General features: G+C 42.5%; 1 protein-coding gene across 2 annotated transcripts in view; it reads right to left on the minus strand.

The window, feature by feature from the left end:
- The window catches only part of PCGF5 (polycomb group ring finger 5), a 114431-nt gene that overhangs the window by 57804 nt on the left and 34839 nt on the right, over positions 1-21788 (minus strand). For both annotated transcript variants that reach the window (XM_079900086.1, XM_079900085.1), the window contains exon 2: positions 5147-5441. In XM_079900086.1, the coding sequence (XP_079756212.1) occupies positions 5147-5258 (112 nt within the window). In that variant the 5' untranslated portion in view covers positions 5259-5441. The remainder of the gene's footprint in view (positions 1-5146; positions 5442-21788) is intronic.

Below are 21788 nucleotides of genomic sequence, written 5' to 3' on the forward strand. Positions count from 1 at the left end.
GAAGTGGGCTGCAGGGACTTTGGTGAGAAGGAATGAGGACCTGAGTGAGAAAGGTCACAGAGGATGAGAGTGAAGGGACAGATTCAAGAGAGATTACAGAGAGAGACCAGACAGAACTTTGCCCCTGTTTTGTTAGTGAGGGTAAAGAGAGTCAAGCATGGAGAATATTTCTTGCTTGGACAACTGAATGTTGGCATCCCAGTCATTCACTTTTAGGTAATGTTAAGTTCCAGGAGGCTTCAGGACATCTAAGTGGACATCCAGTGGGATTCTGATGCTTAGAATAAAGATTTGGGAGACATCAGCATAGGCAGTTGAAGTCTCAGAGGAAGTGAGTTCATATAGAATAGAAAAAAATAGATCCAAATACACCTGTAGAAATTTCTTCTTGGCTTATGAGTTTTGCAGCAGAGTTTAAGTTCCAAATTTATCTTATTTACCACGCTACTCCACGGGCTAGCAAAGTGCCTGAAATCTAATTCTTTATTTTAGAGAATTCAATAATTATTTGTGTGAACAAATTTATTTCCTTAGGTTTGTTAGGTTGTAAAAATTACCTCATAGACATGTAACCACATGTAACTTAACAAACCACACGTTTGTTAGGTTGTTAAAATTACCTCATAGACATGTGGATTTAGTTCATCTAGCATTAAGGGATCATTTAAAGGGAAAACTCATCTGTATTTTAAAATTTTACCTCATTTTAAAGTTTTATTATCCTTTTATCAAATGTCCTTGGTCTGCTGAAGGGAGCTGGTATTAGTAGTTGAGGTATGAGCCTACTTAAAGATGGGGCTTTTATAAGCCCCCTTTTTTTTTTTTTTTTTTTGCGACTCCTTGTCAGAAGTGTGGGACATTCCGCGCTGCCATCTCTGCCTCCCCCTTCCTTCTGACTGCCTTGCCCCTTTCTCTGTCTTCCACAGAGCTGAGTGCTAAGAACACCAAGGGCTGCTGCAGTCAGATAGTCTGCTGTCATTTTGGCCCTTGTTTCTACATCCACAGGGAAGCCAGGCAGTGTTAGCTCCCGAATTTCTTAATGGGAGAACAGGGATCAACAAACTGATTCGAGGAGAGAGAAAGAGTCGAGATGCATGTGCAGAGTAATCTGAAAGAGTAAAGGAACTCCGTTTATCCATATCAAAGCAGGGAGAGCCACTCATGATCCCTACACCTCCCACCCCAAAGCACCTCCACTGCAGCCAGGCCCAAGCGTGTATGTCCCCGCCTGAGAAGGCCTTGGGCCCATGGCTTCAGGAATTGCAGAAAACACTCTTTTTGGTTCCTTCTCTGGCATTCATTCTGCTGCAACATCCTGACATATATCTGCTATTACATCATTCTGTTTCCTCATTTTCATCACACTTAACAGCATCCAAATTTATTGATATTTTATACATTCCCTAACTTGACTACTATTCCTTCAGAATAGAACCAGAGTTCTGAAGGGACTGGTCCTAAAGGCTGCTTCTGCTCACCAATAATAAAGCTCCATTGACACATGTCAAACTCGAATAGTAAGAACAAAATCTTTCTCTTTTATTGTGAGTTTCCATAATAAGAACTACTGTTTACCCATTCTTTACTTATAGTATCATAAAATTATAGTTTATGTACAAAGTTATTTTAATAAGATATTTTTTATATGCCAAAGTCAAGATGAAAACTATCTGGGGGTACCTCATTGTCACTTAACACTTCTCACTCTCCTCCTGTCCCATTTGGCCATCTTCTCTATTGGGCATGTTCTCTATTTGGGATCTATACTGATCCCAAATCATTGTACCACAAATATCTGTCCCACCTTATACCTAAGAAATCCAGGTAACATCATAGAGCCAACCAATGATTAAGGAACATGCTTTACAGTACTATTTATTTTATCAATACAAATAGGGGGATATTTTGCAAGTGGGATAGTTTTTGCCTATAAGCCCCAGTATGAATATGAACCAAGAAATATATAGAAATCCAAGGACCAGAAAGTGCATAAAGCTTAGCACTACAGAATCCTCAGGTCTCCTAAGACACTGGGTTGAGTGCCTGACTCCACCATCTTTTACTCTACTGTTCTGTGTTCTCTGTGGATGAAAGAGGCCATATTTGTGTCTTTTAATCACAATTCTGCCATGTTCATTCTCTCTCAGTAAAGGGGCTTGCTGACTGCCAAGGGATTTTTCAGGCCAGAATGATAAGAGCTGTTAAGCGGTCACCTATCCCTTTAGACCTTAATTAAATTGCTGTTGCAAACATAAACATAACCCTTGCTTATAAACTTATTGTTTATACTTCTAGAATCTTTTGTTTTTCCTTCAAAAAAGTAACATTTAGGAAATTCCGTGGCGGCGCAGTGGTTGAGAATCCACCTGCCATTGCAGGGGACACGTGTTCAAGCCCTGGTCCGGGAAGATCCCACATGCCGTGGAGCAACTAAGCCCGTGCGCCACCAACTACTGAGCCTGCACTCTGGAGTCTGCGAGCCACAACTACCGAGCCTGCGTGCCACAACTACCGAAGCCCACGTGCCTAGAGCCCGTGCTCTGCAACATGAGAAGCCACTGCAATGAGAAGCCTGCGCACCACAATGAACAGTAGCTCCCGCTCGCCACATCTAGAGAAAGCCCGCGCGCAGCAACGAAGACCCAACGCAGCCAAAATAAATAAATAAATAAATAAATAAATTTATATTAAAAAAAATAACATTTAAACTGGGATTTCATTATGTCCCAAAGAAAATTTTCTTTCAGAAGAACAGATATAAAATCTGTATTATATAGATAAAAACTGGAGAATTTGTGCTTTCTTCGCATCTGCCAAACAGAACTGGCAGGTTTTGCCGGACAAATCCAATTATAAAAACAATGCACTAATGTCAGAAGAAGCAAAACAAAACAGACTGTGGACCATGTCCAGGTGCCATGCTTCGTGTAGTGGGAAACAGGAAAGTATAAGACAGTCCCCACTCTAGAGTAGCCACATCCTACTGGTTCTTCCTCCAAAATACATCCACAGTCACTCACTCTTCCCTGCCTCCATCTCACACCTCATTACCCTGGCTGAAGGCCCCATAATCTTTCAGCTGACCTGCAGCAATAGCCTTCTCACTGATTAGCTGTTCCTTAAACTTGCGAAGGGCATTCCCACCTCAAGGCCGTGTACTTGCTTCTCCCTCTGCCCAGAACGCTCTTCCCATATATCCAGAGTTCAATCCCTTCAGGTTTCTGTCCAAATGTCATCATATCAAAGAGGCCAACCCTGACACACTATATAAAATGACCCCAACTCTCCTATCTACAATCCTTCTTTGTTCTTCATAGCATTTAACACAATCTAACGTGGCATATGTTTATTATTGGTTTTCCCCTTTCTTGAGAGCAGAGATTTTTGACTACCTTGTTCACTGCTGCTATTCTCTGTGCCTAGAATGGTGCCTGGCACACGGTAGGCATTCAATAAATATCTGTTTGATGATGTTTAACTGATAACTGTTCAAGTTAGATAATGATACAGTGCAACAGTAAATGAGCATTTCAAGACAGTTCATAGTTAACTGGTAACTGAACAGCATGGGCCCAGTAATACCTCCAAAAAGTATACATCAACATCACTTGGAGAGGTTTGCCAAAATACACATGTCCAGACCTCATCACAACACCCACCAATCTCTCCAGGTGGAGGTGTGAAAAAGTTTATGTTTAAACAGCATCCTAGGTGACTTTTTTTTTGTGGTAAAATATTTATAAAATCTGCCATTTTAACAACTAACAGGTGATTCTTTTTTTGCAACCCTGTTTAAAACTACCGGTATAATAGTATGTAGGTTAAGCAGAGGGAGAATAGCTGAAGGGGGGATTAAAAAAATGTCCCAGGTTATCTTAGAAAGAGCATGGGCTTTGGAGCTGAATACAGGTCTCCTACTCATAAGCTGCGGGACTGGGCAAGTGACTTAGCTCTTAAGCTTCCACACCCACAAGTGAAGATAATCTCTATACTCTCTCTGTCTCCCCACATCCCCTCCAAACTGCTTCAAGGTTACTGTAAAGCTAAAATGAAATCAAGTATATACAGTATCTACTTTGGTGCACATAACAGGCATTAAACTAGAACGTACTGGAATTACCTTCATTGAAATAGGAAAATAAATTCATATTGGCAAAAACACAAAAAATAGGTGAAATACTGGCCTAAGTGGCTATAAAAATGTCTCTCTACTGATAGGACAGGTGAAAAAGAAACTTGTCAGGAGTTCCACAGATATGATCATTCATTAGAACAGTGATTCTCAAACTTGTGCGTGCTTCAGAATCACCTGGAGGGATTGTTAAACACAGATGTCTGGGCCTCCTCCCAGAGTGCTTCAGTAATTCTGGGGGGAGTCCTGATAATCTGCATTTCTAACAAGTTCCCAGGGGATGCTGAGGCTGTTGGTCATTGGTCAAAGGGTACAGTTTCAGTTATACAAGATGAGTAAGTCCTAGAGATCTACTGTACAGCATAGTGCCCACGGTTAACAATACTGTGTTGTACACTTAAAAATTTGCTAGGAGGGTAGATTTTACATTGTGTTCTTATCACAATAATAATAATAATAAACGAGGGTGAGAGAAAACTTTTGGAGGTGATGGATAAGGTTTATGGCATTGATGTGGGTGATGGTTTCATGTGTATATACTTATCTCTAAACTCATCAAGTTATACACATTAAACACGTACAGCTTTTTTACGTCAACCATACCTCAGTAAAGTGATTTTAAAAAACCCACAATGAATTAAAGTATGCAGATCCTAAAAAAATCTCTGAGCATATTAATTCTTTCAGTAAAATTTTTAAAAAGCGAAAACCTGAAATAGTTCACGTAAAAAAAACTGTTATAGTTTAACCAATAACTGCTTATGATTTTCAGAACATTTTAAAATCAGATAAAAGTGAACTATAACAATCTAAAAAAGAAACAAGAAAAAATTCATACCACTGGTATCCCAGTGAGAAATTCAATTCTGAAAATAAATTCAAAGTTAATTCTCAGAATACTCATTGTTTTAAAAGTTAAAATCTAGAGGAAAAACCCCAAAATGTGGTAGTTTTAAAAGAAGAAGTGTAACCCAAAACTTCTGATAGGTAGATGACAAAATAAAGAACACTTACAGGTATGGAGGCATTCCGTCACTGTAGTTGGCTTGATCAGATACCCTTTACAGATATAGCAAGTGATGTAAGGATTGAAATCTTTCACCAAGTGTTTCCTCTGGGTAGCCATTCGTGGTTAGCTAGGACTGGCTCTAGTAGTTCAGGCAAACAGGGGTATTAAGTGGATGAAAGTCTGATCCCAGGAGCTGCTGTGGAGTTCCCAACTGGATGTCCTGAGGCATGAGAACTAACATCCAGACTTCTCATGAGATCGCTGGTCATCACTCCTTTTGGTGGTTCTGCTTTCCCATATCTTCTTCCACAGTAATTTTAAAAAGACGAGAGAAAAAGGTGTCAAATTACCCGTACTGTATTAACACCAATGTATTAGCAGCAAGTATTACATGTTCCAAACTGGGTGAACAGGTGAATAGAACATTTCCCTCACTGTAACATTAATTTGTAAACCTGCTATGATTAAGTCAGAATAATAACAAATTCATCCAATCCTGAGGCCTCAACTATCATATCTATACAAATGACACCTGAGGCTATTAACTCTGGTACCTCTTGAGTAATGCATTTTAACTATCTGCTTGACTGCTCTATTAGGAGTTACTGCCAACACAAGCTAAAAGATTCAAAATTGAAGCCATTATCCTCCCTATCAAAATGCTCCCTATTTCCATTCTGTACTCCACACCTAGTCGGTAATCAAATCAAATGGATGTCCTTTTCCATTCCATCCACAGCCATCCTACTCAAATATTACCTCTCCACCTGCAGCCCAACTTATGTTCTACCAAGTTTATTCTATCACATTTGGATCCTCTTCTCAAAGAATGTCAGTGTCTCCTCTTTACTCTGTAACAGAGAAACCTTTAAATTTCTCAGCTTGTCGTTTAAGACCCTCCACAGGCTGACCTTAACATATCATTCAAAGCTCAGGAAAACTGAAAGGATGGCTCTTTCCATAGTCCATTCTGCAGGTCCTATGCCCTCCATCCAAAGAGCTCTTCTGCTCCCCTATCTAGAGCCTACCTATTCTTCAAACCCTTTTCCAAAGCTATCCTCTGTGTAATCTCCCCGGTTTTTTTTACCCTTATTTCTCTCCTGTTACATTTTCCTTCTATTTTTATTTACAGTTACATTCATTCTTAATCTCCTCTATTAGACTGCAAAATCTTAAACAGACACCAGTCACATTTAGTAAATGTATAACCTGGGCAATGTTACTTATCGTCTCTAAGTCTTACGGTTTTTTAAACTGTAAAATGAAAACAAGAATGCCAGCCTCCTACAGTTGTGACGATTAAATGAGACAACATACATATAGCTAGCACATTGTAAAAACTGAATGTCATTAATTTTTTTAACTTTTTTTTTTCCAGAAACGTCTAGGATGGCTTGTCCATATGGTTACTTTAAAAAGTTTTAAAGGTTTCTTACAACAAACGTGTCCTCTTAGAGGACACAACATGAAAAAAAGGTGTGGATTTCCCAAGTTAATTCTATAAACAAAAACTTTTCTATCTCAGCTATTAACTCATAAGTTAAATATAAAGCAACTGGAGAGGTAAAAGGTATCGTTCCATCTTGCATCGACAGACACATCGCCACTGAGAATATGCACGGAATAGGTTCTGCAAGTAATCATCCTATCCGCTCAGGAAATTGTGTCGAGGGTGTAACAGAAAGAGAGCGTAATTATCAGACAGGGGGTCTGGGTTCTGGTCCTGAGCCCCTGTATGACCTGCAGCAAGGCACTTATTATCCGTGCCTGGATCTCGGCCTCCTCCTCTATATACTGGGATTAACGGCCCTGCCTTTCTCACAGGTTTGCTACGAAGCTCCAAAGTCAGACAAAGTCCTCTGAAACCGGACATCCACAGTCCCGACCCGGGGTGGGATTGTGATCTTAAGCCATAGAGCCCTGTCACCAAGAAGGTTAAAGGAAGCAAGTACTTGCAGTGACGGGGCGGGGGCAGGAGGGAACTTTTCCTCGTCCTCCGGCAGGACCCGGTAGCACTGCCCTAGGCGGTCCCAGCACAAGCCTCCCCGCCCGCCTGGCAGGTGCGCGGGCCAGGGCCCGGCGGACGCGCCGCTCGGGCCGGGCCGGGGCTGCGCCTGGGAGGACGCGCCGCCTCTCCCAGGGCCGTGCGCCCGCCGCCCTCTCCGCCCCCGACCGTAAGGCGCGACCTCAAAGCCCCCAGACCCCGGCAGGCCACCCCCATCCCCGCCCCCCGAAGAGCTCTCCCGGCTCCAGACGGGGCCTGCCGCGGCAGGTGCTTGGAGGTGCCGCTCCGGCTCCCGGCGCAAACTTGGGCGGGGAGCGCAGGGGCGGCCGAGTTCCGGCCCTTCGGCCGCTCTCCAGCCAGCCGGGTACCTACCCCGCGGCTGCCGCCACCGCCGCTCCTCGCCGCCAGCGCGCCGGCCTCAGAAGGAAGGAAAGTGAAAGAGAAACAGCGCCTGCCGCGGCCTGGCCGGTCCCCGCGCCCCGTCCGCCCTCCCCCTGCAGGCGGGAGCGCGCCGGCTCCGCGGGGCCACTCGACTCGGGCCCGATAGGGCGCGGCGGGCCTCGGGCCCAGGGCCGGTGCCGCCTCCAAGGGCAACTCCACCCCCTTCCAACCGCCGGAGCCGCCGGCCGGCCCCGCCCCCTCCACGCCCCCCGCCGCCACGCCCGCAGGCCACGCCCGCCCGCCCGAGCTCCTCGCAGGTACCCCGGCCGCCCCGGCCGCCTCGCCGCCCGGCTTCCAGGGCGACGGTAGATTTGACCAAATTTTATCTCAGTTCTTCTTCTCCTCACCACCGACCCCTCCCAGTTGTTTTCATCATAACAATGTCTGGCATATTTTCCCTGGCGGGTTTACAAGCGATGGTCGGTGCTGAGAATGAGTCACCCTGCGAAATTGTCTACTCAGCTGCGTCTTCCCCAAACTAGCCCCACGTGGGCCGCGGTGGGGACGAAGGCCGCTTGATTTGCACCCTATTTAAGAACCACTAAGGAACTTATTACTGGGCGTGGTGTCTGGAGATCAGGATCAAGGACAACTGGAAGCAAGGGAGAACGATGGGGGTGGGGGGTGTTCGTGGAAAGGTGAAGAGTTCTTACTGCTTGCAAGGTTCAAAACAAACCAACCAACCAACCCCAGTTCTCTTTCTAGTGGACTTTAAGAACTACAAGCGCAAAAAATTTATTCAAAAGCATACATTGAAGGATTCCTCAAAGTCATTCAATCCTAATATACTGCATTCCACAAACTTACAAATTTCTACTACAACCAGTATTTTGCTAAACATAAATTAGACTTGGTTCTTTGTTGCTTAGAAGACTGCAATCCAGTAATCCTAAAATAGCAGGCAAATCAGCATGGTGTACACCAGTAAACAAAAGTTCAAAAGAACACCCCAAAGGGTATCTGCCAAGGGCAACTTTCAATCTTGTGTATTAGAAAGAGGAAAAGGTGCTGCAATTACATCATCTTTGCCTCTGGAGAAGTGAGGGCAGTGATGGCTAGGGAGCTGACAGTAATAGAGAAGGGATGGGGGGAAATTAGTGCAAAGTATTTGCCTTACCTCCAAACGACATGAGTCACCTTAGTAATACCAGAGTGGAGATGGCTCTAGTGGCAAACCAAGGAACCCAGTGACCACTGGTCTAGCAGGGTGCAAGTGTTCAAAGATCCATTTCAAATTTAAAATACACCAAGAAGTAGACAAGACAGCTTTAAAAATCATCCAATTAATAATTAAACTTAGGTAGAGTGGACATAACCTTTAAAAATTACCATTTTTAACATCATAGCAGGAGCAATACATTTTCTGAAACAGTTTTCAATGACCACATTTTCATAGTCCTTATAAGAACCATTGTGCAAAAGTACACATGCCAATTTCCAAGCTGGGACCAACTTCAGCAAGTCCTGGCAATCACAACGAGCAAAGAAAACAAGTCCGATAAAATGACTTTATAGTTGCAGGATTCCTGTCCAGATTTTTCATCTTGGAAACTAACTAAACATATCAATATGTGAAAAGTCACCCTATTTCTAGTATATTTAAAATATGTAATGGGGGACTTCCCTTGTGGCGCAGTGGTTAAGACTCCGCGATCCCAACGCAGGGGGCCTGGGTTCGATCCCTGGTCAGGGAACTAGATCCCACATGCATGCCGCAACTAAGAAACCCACCTGCCGCATCTAGGACCTGGCACAACCAAATAAATATATAAAATAGATATTAAAAAAATATATGTAATGGAAGATTTCACTGTATAAACTACAACATATACATTATGACTTATTTTCCTAATTTACATCTGAAGCTATTTTAAATGTATTTTTAAAGAATAACACTTAATGAAGTCCAGGGGGCTTAAGTGTTATTGGTGATCAACACTAAGTGGGGTTAATCAGCATTCCCTGAGGAGATGAGCTTGAGATGGATATTAGGAGGACTTACATTAGTAATGGAGGGAGGGGTCAGAAATATGCTACAGAGCAGTACCTGAAGATAGACATGGAGGCGGGGTTGCCATAATGAAACTGCAAATGGTGGACCTGGAAGCGGGGAGAGAATGACAGCCTTTGTAAGAAAATCTGTGCTTCGTGTCCTGAGGCAGCATGGTTTGTAGTAAAGTGTTCAGTAGTTTCTCCTTTCCCCTCTTCAGCTACCACCCCACCCTGCCCATTCCAAGAAAAAAAATGCGCACACACAAAAAAGAAAAAACAAAACCTCAAACATGTGTCTGGTTAAAAAAATAACAAAAAAAATGGCGAGAGGGAATGTTAAGAAGGGGCCAGTTTCCTGACTCGTGTAAGTTCTGAGGATTGAAACATAGGACTTTTAGCTGCTGTGTGGCATCTCCTCCCTTACGACTGCTTTCTACTTTCCAGTAGCTCACCCCTTAGTCCCTTGGTTCTGACTGTGGGGACTGGAACAAACCATAGAAGCCTCAGTATGAGGGGGTGGCTTTGATAACAAATCTCAAAAACCAGTGGGACCCTCAAGTAAACAAAGGCCTGGGAGCAACTAGATATACAGGACCAGGAATGAGAAAAGGCAGGTAAAAGATCACAGCTGAGAGTCCCCTTATCACTAATCTACTTGAGCTGTCTCATTTTACAGATGTAGAAACCAAGATCCTGAGAAGTGACAAATTCATAATCACAGAGTTCATTTTGGTAAAGCCAAGACCAAAACAAAGGTACCAGTTCCATATTATTTACACGTCTTAAGAGAACTTCTCAAACCCAAGAAGTTAAGAGGGGTTAGGTAAGAAAAAGATTAACTTACAAGGAAATAAAGGAACAAAGGGAGGGAAGAATAAATGAAGGGAGGGAGGGAAATGGCGACTACAGAGTACTTAGCAGTGAACTGGCCAGTGGTGATTTCCCATCAAAGCAGCAAAATCCCACAGTGATAGCTTGTTTCATTTGATCATTGATCCAGATTCTTCCAGGAAACCACAATTGGCTCTTGACAACCCTTGGAACTACTTGGAGCTATCTGCGTACCTAACAAATGTTTTCATTACTTTATACTTTATGTCTAGAGTTTTATTTCAGTTAAGGCTAGGCCATGGATGGGTAATTCTGTACTGAAAAGTTCACATTCCTTCCTTGCCTAATAAATACATCATCGATGAACAGATGTTTAATAGCATAACATTTTAAAAGAGTTACATCTTTACATTTCCCTGAAATATTAATGACTTTTCCATGATTGTCAATTATTTTATATACCTAAGTATGCTATTTAAGCTTTTAACATAGACTATCTCTAACATAAAACTACCCTCTGTAATCTAAAAGTCATCCTACAGAGATTTTAGAAAATATTAAAATTTAAAGTGTCCTACTGGGCCTGAATGTATTTATTTTATGGCCATGGATATTACAGCTCAAAATCTATGACTGCCTAAAATCAATGATGGAGGAATGGGAAGGAACAGAGAACTGAAGGACTTCCAATCACCCTTGACCATGTGTCTTTTTCTCTTAACATAACCCTCCCTTGTAATCAATAATTCTCAAGGACTGTCTCTGCTAAATGTCTCTTGAATCCTTTAACTTAACCTACCCTGGTTCAGATCACCATCATTTCTACCCATCCCCATTACTTCAATGAACTCTTAGACTGTCTCCCTACAGCTCTTCCCTGCCAAACCACTCTCCACAGCACAGCCAGAGAAGAGGACGCTTTCTAACTGAAAATTTGATCATGCTGCTCCCTGACTTAAAAAAACCCTTGTTCTTAAGATAAAGCCCCAATACTTAATAAGCCCACCCCATATCCCTGTCACTTCTACAGCCTCTCCATTGAACTCCATGCTGCAGTCATAACGAACCTTTTACCCTCTAGCGCTAGAGATGGCTGTTCTTTCAAATGAGCATCCTGTCCCAATTCTATCCCAATCCCCTCCCCACCCTTGCTAAATCTGCCCAACCCTTATTTATTCTTTGGGTATCTGATGATCTCAAAGGCCACATTCTCAGAAACCTCAAAGTAGATGAGGCGCCTCCTTGATGTACATACACTATATATATATACACACACACACACACATATAGTGCCGTGTGTGTGTGTGTGTGTGTGTGTGTGTATATATATATATATATATATAGAGAGAGAGAGAGAGAGAGAGAGAGAGAGAGAGAGAGAGAGGGAGCGCAACTCATCCTTCTTCTCTCAAGTCCCACGTTACACTGTCTTGTATTACCTGGTTAACTTGTCTGAACCAACTGCTAGCACATAAGCCCAGTGAATCCATCACTTGACTGCATGCCTAGCAGAGTGGATGGCAAACAGTAATCATTCAAGTAAATATTGACTGAAAAACTGAATAACTGCACACACTCTAAGACATTCTGTGTATTTTGGGGGGGATTTCTTCTTGGAGGGATCCTTACAAAGGATACGTTAATCCCTGCCCTCCAGGACTACTAATTAAAGTCACACCAGGGAGTAGAGACTTATCCATAAGAAACAATTATGGAGCAGTATACCAAATTTATTAAAAAAGTGTCAAATGAAAGAGAATCAAATGACAAAAACTCCAGTTGAAAGAAGTACTATGGGTGGTCAAGAAACTAGCCCTGCATGCTTAAGATTCGCCAGTTACAAAGACAGCAAGGCAAAATACCAAAAGCTATGGATATGAAAAATAAATGAGAAAGCCAGAGAAAAAATGAGAAGTCAAATTACTAATAGTGAGAACAGATAAATAGCATTAGGAATAGAGACAAGATTAGTCTGCTGAAGACTGTGCAACTAGCTTAATAAATATTTTAAAGTGCTTTAGATACATTACGCTAAAGGGACAAACCAACCAAATTTTCTTTTCTCCCTTGAGAGGTAGAAAAAACTAGCTGTAGTTTCCTCACTGTGATGTCAACGGTTGTCTGGGGCAAGTTCCAGTTATACTGGAAGAACAGAGAATGGAACTAAAATAGGCACAGACTATAAGGAAAGACTGGATTTACTCCATCAGGGCTACCATAGTTTAAAACATCAGCACAGAGCCACAACTGTTATTTTGAGAGGTCAGATTAAATCCCTGAAGATCATAAATGCACAAATGCAGGAACTTAGAATATTCCATCAAATCTGAATGTAGATGATTCTAAGTTAGAAGTGACTATAGAAAAATTAGGGAAAAAATGTTCTATCAAAAAAAAAGATATGAAATTCAATTGGCGCAAGTGCAATATAGAAACTTAGTGACATCGACATTCAACTATCAGAGAAAAGCAGGCACACGAATTGAAAAAGTCCTAACTTTACAGGTAGCCGTGGTTTAGAAGAAAGGACACTGTACCCAGAGTCAAGAGAACCTCGTTTTTGTTGTTTTTTTTTTTGCGGTATGCGGGCCTCTCACTATTGTGGCCTCTCCCGTTGCGGAGCGCAGGCTCCGGACTCGCAGGCTCAGCGGCCATGGCTCACGGGCCCAGCCGCTCCGCGGCATGTGGGATCCTCCCAGACCGGGGCAGAAACCCATGTCCCCTGCATTGGCAGGCGGACTCTCAACCACTGCGCCACCAGGGAAGCCCTTGATACCTTCTTGAAGAGAAGCTGAAAAAAGCACCAGTATCAAAGCGTCTTGGATTAGACGATGAATGAGAATACAAGATGGCTGTATAGAAAACAGTTAACAGAGCATACACCCCATGAGGGCCAGGACTTTATCATTACTGCTGTATCCCTTGAATCAAGTCTAGAACATAATATGGGACTTCCCTGGTGGTCTGCACTTCCACTGCAGGGGACGTGGGTTCGATCCCTGGTCGGAGTTAAGATCCCACAGGCCGCACGGCGTGGCCAAAGTAAGTCTAAAACATAATAGGCTCTCATTAAATATGTGTTGAATGAAGGAATGTATAAGCAAATAAACGAATTCTGACTTCGCAGCCAACTGCCCATGTTCAAATTCTGGTACAATCTCGTACTACTCTGTGTTCTAGGGCAAAGAACTGTTTCCTGCCTCAGTTTTCTCACTGCTTAAATGGATATAATTAAAAGTACATACCTCAGAGGAATTTTTATGAGGATTATATGAGACACTATAAGTAATGCACTTTGTACATAGTAAGCTAACAAATGCTTGCTGAGTTAATTTTAAGAATTTCATACCTAGACAAAACAATGAAAACATAGGACATAATTTAAGGCCTGATGAGAAACAAATACTTATAACAAATGCCTTCATACAATTTATCTGCTTTTAGGATGTACATGGAGGTAACAGTCACCTAACTTTCCTGCCAGGTACCCTTCCTCCTCCTCTAAGAATTTTAAAAGATTACTCTCTAAGTGGTAAGTGTGTAAAATATGAAAATCATGGCTTAAATTACTCATCAAGATGAAGTCAAGAAATAGGATGTACACAGCAGTGTAGAGTTTTATGAACATTTAAAACTTCAACTGAGTGACCTGGGTATAGTCTCGGATATTAAGAAAAGTTGATCAGCTTACCCTGGTCCAAGACAAGTGGTGAGTCAGTCAGGGAGAAGGCTAGGATTTTCCTGTTTCTGTAAAGCATAGTTCCTTCAATTAAAAAGTTATGGATAAGCTAGTCACAAAGGATGAATATCGTATTTTTCCACTTATAGCAGGTACTTAGAGTAGTCAAATTCATAGAAACAGAAAATAGAATGGGAGTTGCCAGGGGCTTGGGGCTGGTGGGGGGCAGCGATGGGAACGAAAAGTTATTGTTTAATGGGTACAGAGTTTCTGTTCGGGAAGATGAAAAAGTTCTGGAGCTTGATGGTGGTGATGGCAGTACAACAATATGAATGTACTTAATGCCACAGAACTGTACACTTAAAAATGGTTAAATGGTAAAATTTGTGTTATGTTTATTTTATCACAATTTTTAAAAAGTTCTGGGATAAAAGATCTTCCTTTTTTAAAAAAGGAAAAAGAAATCACCAGCAAACAGTAAGACCCTTGGCAAGTCACTTCACGAGCCCTGATCTGCCCATCTATAAAAATGCTTTAGACTTGGGATACATCATCTCTAATGGGCCTTGAAAATCTTCAATCATATGGTTGTACAATTTGGGAGCATTACCTAGAGTGAACTGCATCTGTAATGAGTCAGGTGGGAACGTTTTAGTCCTTGTGGGCCATATGATATCTGTCTCAACCATGCAACTCTGACCACATAGGGCAAAGGCTGCCAAAGACAGTATGTAAACAAATGGATGTAGCTAGCTATTTTCCAATAAAACTTTATTTAAGAAACAGGCAGTGAGCAAGATTTGGCCCTTGGGCTGTATTTTGCCAGCTCCTGACCTAGAGCATATCTCTGTGAACATGCATAGATGACAGCAATTAAAAACTTCCCTATATCCCAGGGTTGAAAACTTCTATAGTGGCAATAAGCCTCTGACGACCGTCTCAAACCAAAATGTTTTTAGTGCAACAATTTAAACTAACTTTAAGATTTCTATTTTCCAGGCAATGAGTAGGATATAGTGGCTTAACTATGAGAAGGGGGTCATCCTCATCACTATCGTCATCATCAAACAGCTAGGGGAGTTAGAAACAATCTTTTATTCCTCTTTGTAAAGGTCTGCATAATCTGATATTTCTCCTAAGTCACGATGCAGAAAGTTTACCAACAAAAGGAAAAGGAATATTAAACAAAAACATTCTCCCCTGTTTGCCAAAGAGCAGGCTTAGTCTCCCACCTCTGACTTCAAAACACCAAATCGTCCTAGTGGCATTTAAAGAAGTACTTGCCCATTCTACCTAGGATTCTAGAGTGCTGATCTGAGAGAAAACACAGGGCTTCGAGGGGTAAGCTTTCTGCTTACATACTGATGGACAGTGCTGCAAGCTGGCCTGACCCGGGGAAGCCATGCTGGAGTGTGTGTACATGTCATCTTCAGCCTCACTGCGGCCTGGACCCTGGTCTCAGAAGAAGCCCTGAAGGACAGGGAGGTGAGCGTTCACCTTCCCATCTCCTTTGCCCTTTGAAGGACAACAGCTGCAACAAGAGAGAGCACATTTGAAATAAGAATACTGAGTCTCTGGGAACTAGATCTGGCCTCATAGTCTAGGGACAAGGAGGGATGCTTCCATTTCTACAGATGCTGAACAAAGAAATTTACACAGCCCAAGTACTAATGATATTCGCCCCTTCTAGCTTTTTGGATGACTGTTCCATGTAAATCAAGAAGGATCTGTGCACAGAAGAAAAGAGTTTCAAAGTACTTTTCACTCAAGTCATCAAGACTGAGGACCATTCACTACTATATTGCTGAATTACAAAAGGAGAGGCTTTGACATTAGATCATGTAAATGCTGGCATTTTTAATTTACTAAATTAAGAACACTGCAGAAAAGTCCAAGGAAGAGAAGTAATTACATGTATTCATATATGCTTTTAAAAGGTAAGTTTTGTCAAGAATTGTTCTTGATTTGAACAACTTACAATGATATTTCACTTCCTAAAATTTAAGAAGGATGATACTTATCACAAATACTGACAGGGAAGTTAACTGGAATTTGATGATTATAAATTAGTAGACCACCATTTCCTTTACAGTATTTCCTGAACAATTTGTTCTTTAACGCTCTTTACCAATGAAGCCTGAAGTTTTAGGTGAAGTACTCATTTCTACTGGAAAAGGAAAGAATTTCTGTAGTTAGAAACTGAATTTATTAGCATTGGCATGAATGCTTGTATGAAGCCTTTATGTCATATAAGTTAATTCACTTTAGAAGTATCCAACAATAAACACTAGTCATTAATAAACTGAATAAATAGAATCTGTTAAAAGTTGACATTTATAATACCCATACTCAACAACAACGTGAACACTTCATACTTTTGTACTTTATTCATTAACGTCATTGTTTTAATTGCCACATTAAAGATTAAATATTACATGTTAAATAAACATCCGCACAGATTTCTTCTGAATGCCTATTATGGGTTGAACTGTGTGCCCCCAAAAGATATATATAAAAGTCTTAACCCCTGAAACCTGTGAATGTGACTTTATTTGGAGAAAAGGTCTTTGAAGGTATAAGTTACAATGAGGTCGTACTAGAGTAGTTGGGCTCTTACTTTAAGAGGACTAGCGTATGGGCTTCCCTGGTGGTGCAGTGGTTGAGAGTCTGCCTGCCGATGCAGGGGACACGGGTTCATGCCCCGGTCCGGGAAGATCCCACATGCAGCGAAGCAGCTGGGCCCGTGAGCCATGGCCGCTGAGCCTGCGCGTCCGGAGCCTGTGCTCCTCAATGGGAGAGGCCACGACAGTGAGAGGCCCGTGTACCGCAAAAAAAAAAAAAAAAAAAAAAGAGGACTAGCTTACTTATAAGAATAGGAGACAGACAAATAGGGAGAACATCATGTGAAGACACAGATGCGCAGAGAGAAGACGGCCACATAACGACAGCAGCAGAGACTGCAGCAGCAGCACCAGAACTGCCCGTTGCAGGGGAGGGAAACTCTCTCCAGGGATGTTTCCACCAGAAGGGACTACAACTCAGCTACCACTGGGTTAAAGAATTCAAGGACACTAATCAAATTTAGGATCATGGCTACAGGAAATGAGAGAGAATTTGCCCAGGCACATATAGAAGGATTTAAAAACAAAGAAACAAAAAACCCAGCACTGAGAATCCATTTGAATTGGTTACCATATTTCGAGTAGTACTGATTTGCAGACAGCCATGATTGACAAACGGATGAATGGACTGAACAAAAGGCTAACACGTGTGGAGACACATGGGGTATAGGAATGGAGGCTGAGAGAAAGCTAAGGGTGATTACATCAGGGTCTGAGGAAGACAAAGAAGGAAAGGGGTCAACTGAACTGAAAAGCAAGGGAGGAGTAGTGAATCCCCATTCACATTAATGTAATTTTCCCAAGTGTACAAGCCAGAATATGGTTGTTTTAAAATCAATTTATACTGCACTTAATTCTAGATATTCTTTTTGATCAGTTCACATGATATTTACAATATCTGGCACAGAATTAATTTGTGCTACATATAACAGAACAGTTACAGAGATTACTTGATACATATATACACAAACACACATGTACACACACGTATGCATGGTATATTTTAAAGACTACATGGGCTAAGAACTAGAGAGATGTATTTCTTCAAATATTAGAGTCACACTCACTTTTTTTTAATTTTTTAAATTTTTTTTAATTTTTGCGGTACGTGGGCCTCTCACTGCTGCGGCCTCTCCCATTGTGGAGCACAGGCTCCGGACGCGCAGGCTCAGCGGCCATGGCTCACGGGCCCAGCCACTCCGCGGCATGTGGGATCTTCCCGGACCGGGGCACGAACCCGCGTCTCCTGCATCGGAAGGCGGACTCTCAACCACTGCGCCACCAGGGAAGCCCTAGAGTCACACTCACTTTTAACTGATTATCTCTTTTACGCTTTATAAGAGACAAGTATCAAGACTAATTAACAGCTGATGATGCCCGTCAATGCCTGGCATTATGTTTGGAGCAATATATCAGAACTACTAGCATTTGTAAACCTTGACTCTGGAAACCATTTAAACTGCACATAAGAACACTCTATACCACATATGGTAACATCTATACTATTCAGAATCAAAATATAGACAAGTAGCACTTAGGAAGTAAAACTTACTGTGATAAACAAAAATGTGAGTGTTTTGTAGTGTTATCCTTTGAAGATGCTGTTTCTTCATGTAGTATAATGCTCACGCTGTAAGTTTTCTCATACAGTTTCTACCATGAAGACAGGACTGAAGTGCAACTTATATCTTTACAAAGACGGATGACACCAAGCTTAGTAAAAATGCAAACTTCCTAGTACAATGATGAATTCAACTTACTTTCAGCTAAAGGTTTTATAGTTAAAAGAAAGAAAAGCTTCAAGAAAAGGCATGAAACAGAATTCTTGTTTTTATATAAGGAGGTGCCTTCCATTTTCTTACCCACCCAAAGTGTAAAGACAACAGACAGAGAGAAGTGGCATGCATGAGTTAACCGTAGTTAGACACTACAATCCTTATAGGGATATTCACAGTTATTTTCCACTTTGAGTTATTCAGATTCAGTTCTCTATCTCATCCCTGTCTGCACAGCAGCCTCTAGGTACACAGTACAAAATATTAACCAAGTGGGTACAAAATAAAAAGCAAATAAACTTCCAGTTACTTCTGGCCCAATAATTCATTTCCTCTAACCAACCAGCCTAAGAGTTCCCTGTGGCCGTTAAGGGGCACTGCCAACTACTCTGACCAAATCGTTCCTGAATGACTGTCAAGCATGATCATTCCTAAAAATCTGTGAAATGGAGATGTGGTGGGAACGGAATGGCCTCAACTCAACACGTCATCCTCTATGCTTTCCTGTTCCTTCTTGTACATAAAGGCTGGAATTCGGTGACACCTTTGAAATCCTATCTCAGATGCCATCTAGGCAAAAGGCAGCCCCACGAACCCTCCTCAAGCTTCACTCAACCTATCCTGCAGGTCAGAGTCAGCTTTCTAAAGCCACTGCTTCTCTCCCTTGGTCAACAACAAATAATGTAGTGAGCTCTGCCAAGTACCCAGCAATGTCCTCATCTAACAAATGAAATCATGGCACAGAGAGTTTGCATGACAACTAGGACCACACAGCTCACGATGGATGGAGGAGGCGTGGAACCCAGCAGGGCAGTTCCAGGAGTGCTCTGGTGCTGCTGGACCACCTTCCAGACCACTTTGCTCTGCATAAGCACAGCACCTCTGGAGCCTGGAACCAGACAACCTTCATCACCCTAGCTCCACTCTCTCCAACACAGCACCTCCTCTCCACAGCTGCAGCGAGCTTCTCACTGTCCCGCAAACACAATGTGAACACCAACCTCTAACCTGGGCTTATTTACACCGCTCCCCACCAGATGGGATGCTCTATTTCCTCCTCCTCACCATCCAGAAAGGCCAACTACAATTCTACATCTTCTCAAATTGTTCCTTCTTCCAGCCTTCCCACCTCATTTGAGTCTCTCTTTTCTGAGAACTGCTAGAGACCCGTGCACCTGATGTTTTAACGAGTTTAGGATGAGTACTGATGTTTGGTGTTTATATGGTCTACCAGGTCAGGTGGGAAAACACCCTGGAGGCAGGGACAGACAGGACCCAGCATAGGTTCGTGAACCGAGCAGATGCTCAATACATGCTGCTGATTTTATAACAACCTCACGGCAATACACTGAGTAAAATAATGCAGCACGCTGTCATGAAACACCTGGGAAATCATCTCAAGACTTTTGGGGCACACGTAAAGGTGCACATAACTTCCAGAGTATTCTTCAACTGAATAACCGATTTCCCCAGCTGATCATGCCAACTAAGAAGGCATTTCTGTGTTTAGATAGCACCAGTCTATGCATATGTGAGAGTGTAAACAGCCAGGGACTGACACTCGAGGCGTGTTCAAACACAGCACTGGAAAGAGAATGAGGGATCCCAGTTTGCTGGAATCAAAATGATGTTTCGAAAAGGCTGATAAGATGGAAAATGAAAATAAAATGCACCCAGTTGCCGTTCTTTTTTGCTCTGGATCATTTATTTAACAAATTCTTCCTAGTACCTCCACGTTAAACACTGTTTGGGGCACTGTGAAGGATGCTGTCATAGTCCCACAGAGGTTTTGGTGAAGCAGCTCACCTGAGAATTTTTCAGGGTCAGAATGAGCCATTTATGCTTTTACATTTGAACGAGGTGAAACCTGCACTCTGAGTATCATCAGAAGGCAAACACAGTTTTGAGAAGTTACAAAGATACACAGAGATATGGGTCAGAATCTGCAGCATTTCTGATTTTCCATGCTTTTTTTTAAAGAGTAACTCACAGGAGAGGGAAAGAGAGGGAGCAAACAGCAGAAAGCAGGTGTGGTCTAATCGGTACCAGGTGTCTAGCACGAGGCACTAGGATAGCCTTTCTGCTTCCCCCAGGGCCTGGGCACCCAGCCACGGCCAAGTCCCTGAGCACCCTAACAGCGGACCGCACAGACTGCAGGTTCTGCTGGCCCCATGCTTCTATGGCAACCACTGAACCTCTGTGGGACAATCATCTCTTACTGGGCTAAGCCAATTACACACCTTGATATTAGAAACCTTCAGGTGGCATACTCTAATAAAGAACACTTAGAGGGTATCTGCTTGTTGATATATCTTACTAGGAGATTGCCAGGTTAGCTTTTAGATGTAATGTTTTCATAGTGTGGCTACATTAAATACCCTTCTGTAATACACACATTACTCAAAGAGGGAGAATAAAATCCCTACTAACTCCGCACAGTTCAAGGAGCACACAAATATGTGCTGTGACCATGAGAGGAATCACAAGAGCAATGGCGCTTTCTGGCAGAGAAGGGGGCTCTGATAGCAGGTAGATTCCTTGCAATAAGGGGAAGAGGGCCTAGCACCCCTCAGCAGAGAGGTGGGGGCCAGCCTCCGCTAAGGGAGAGCCCTGGGATGTACGAAGTTGTAAACCATTCATAAAGTACCCAAGCTTTTCTGAAGTCTACTACTATTATCACCTGTCTCCTTAAATGTGAGAAACAGCGGAAAATACAAATGGTAGAGATTCAAACAAGAACACTCATTTTGGAAATCTTCTGAACTCTGTTAAATGAGCTGGCATGTGCACATTGGTTCCACACTCACTCACTCCCCAAGCCTGATCAGTACCTGCTAAATGAGGATGACTATAACTTGATAACAGCAGGTGTCTTAGTTCAGGCTGCTAGAACAAAATACCATAAACTGGAACGGCTTATAAACAACAGAAACATTTCTCACAGTTCTGGAGGCTGGAAGTCTGAGATCAGGGTGGCACCATGGTTGGGTGCTGGAGAGAGCCCTCTTCTGGTTTGCAGGTGGCCGACCACGGTTGTATCCTCACGCATGCGAAGAGCAGAGTAGAGGAAGCAAGCTCTCTCGTGATTCTTTGGCTGCACTGCAAGGCATATGGGGTCTTGGTTCCTCGATCAGGGTTTGAACCCATGCCCCCTGCAGTGGAAGCCCAGAGCCCTAACCACTGGACCACCTGGGAAGTCCCATCTCTCATGATTCTTATAAAGGCACTAATCCACTCATGAGGGATCCATCCTTAGGACTTAACCTAATCTTAATTTTCTCCCAAAGGCCCACCTTTTAACAC

Source organism: Stenella coeruleoalba, assembly GCF_951394435.1.
Source record: "Stenella coeruleoalba genome assembly, chromosome: 16".
Taxonomy (NCBI): Eukaryota; Metazoa; Chordata; class Mammalia; order Artiodactyla; family Delphinidae; genus Stenella; species Stenella coeruleoalba.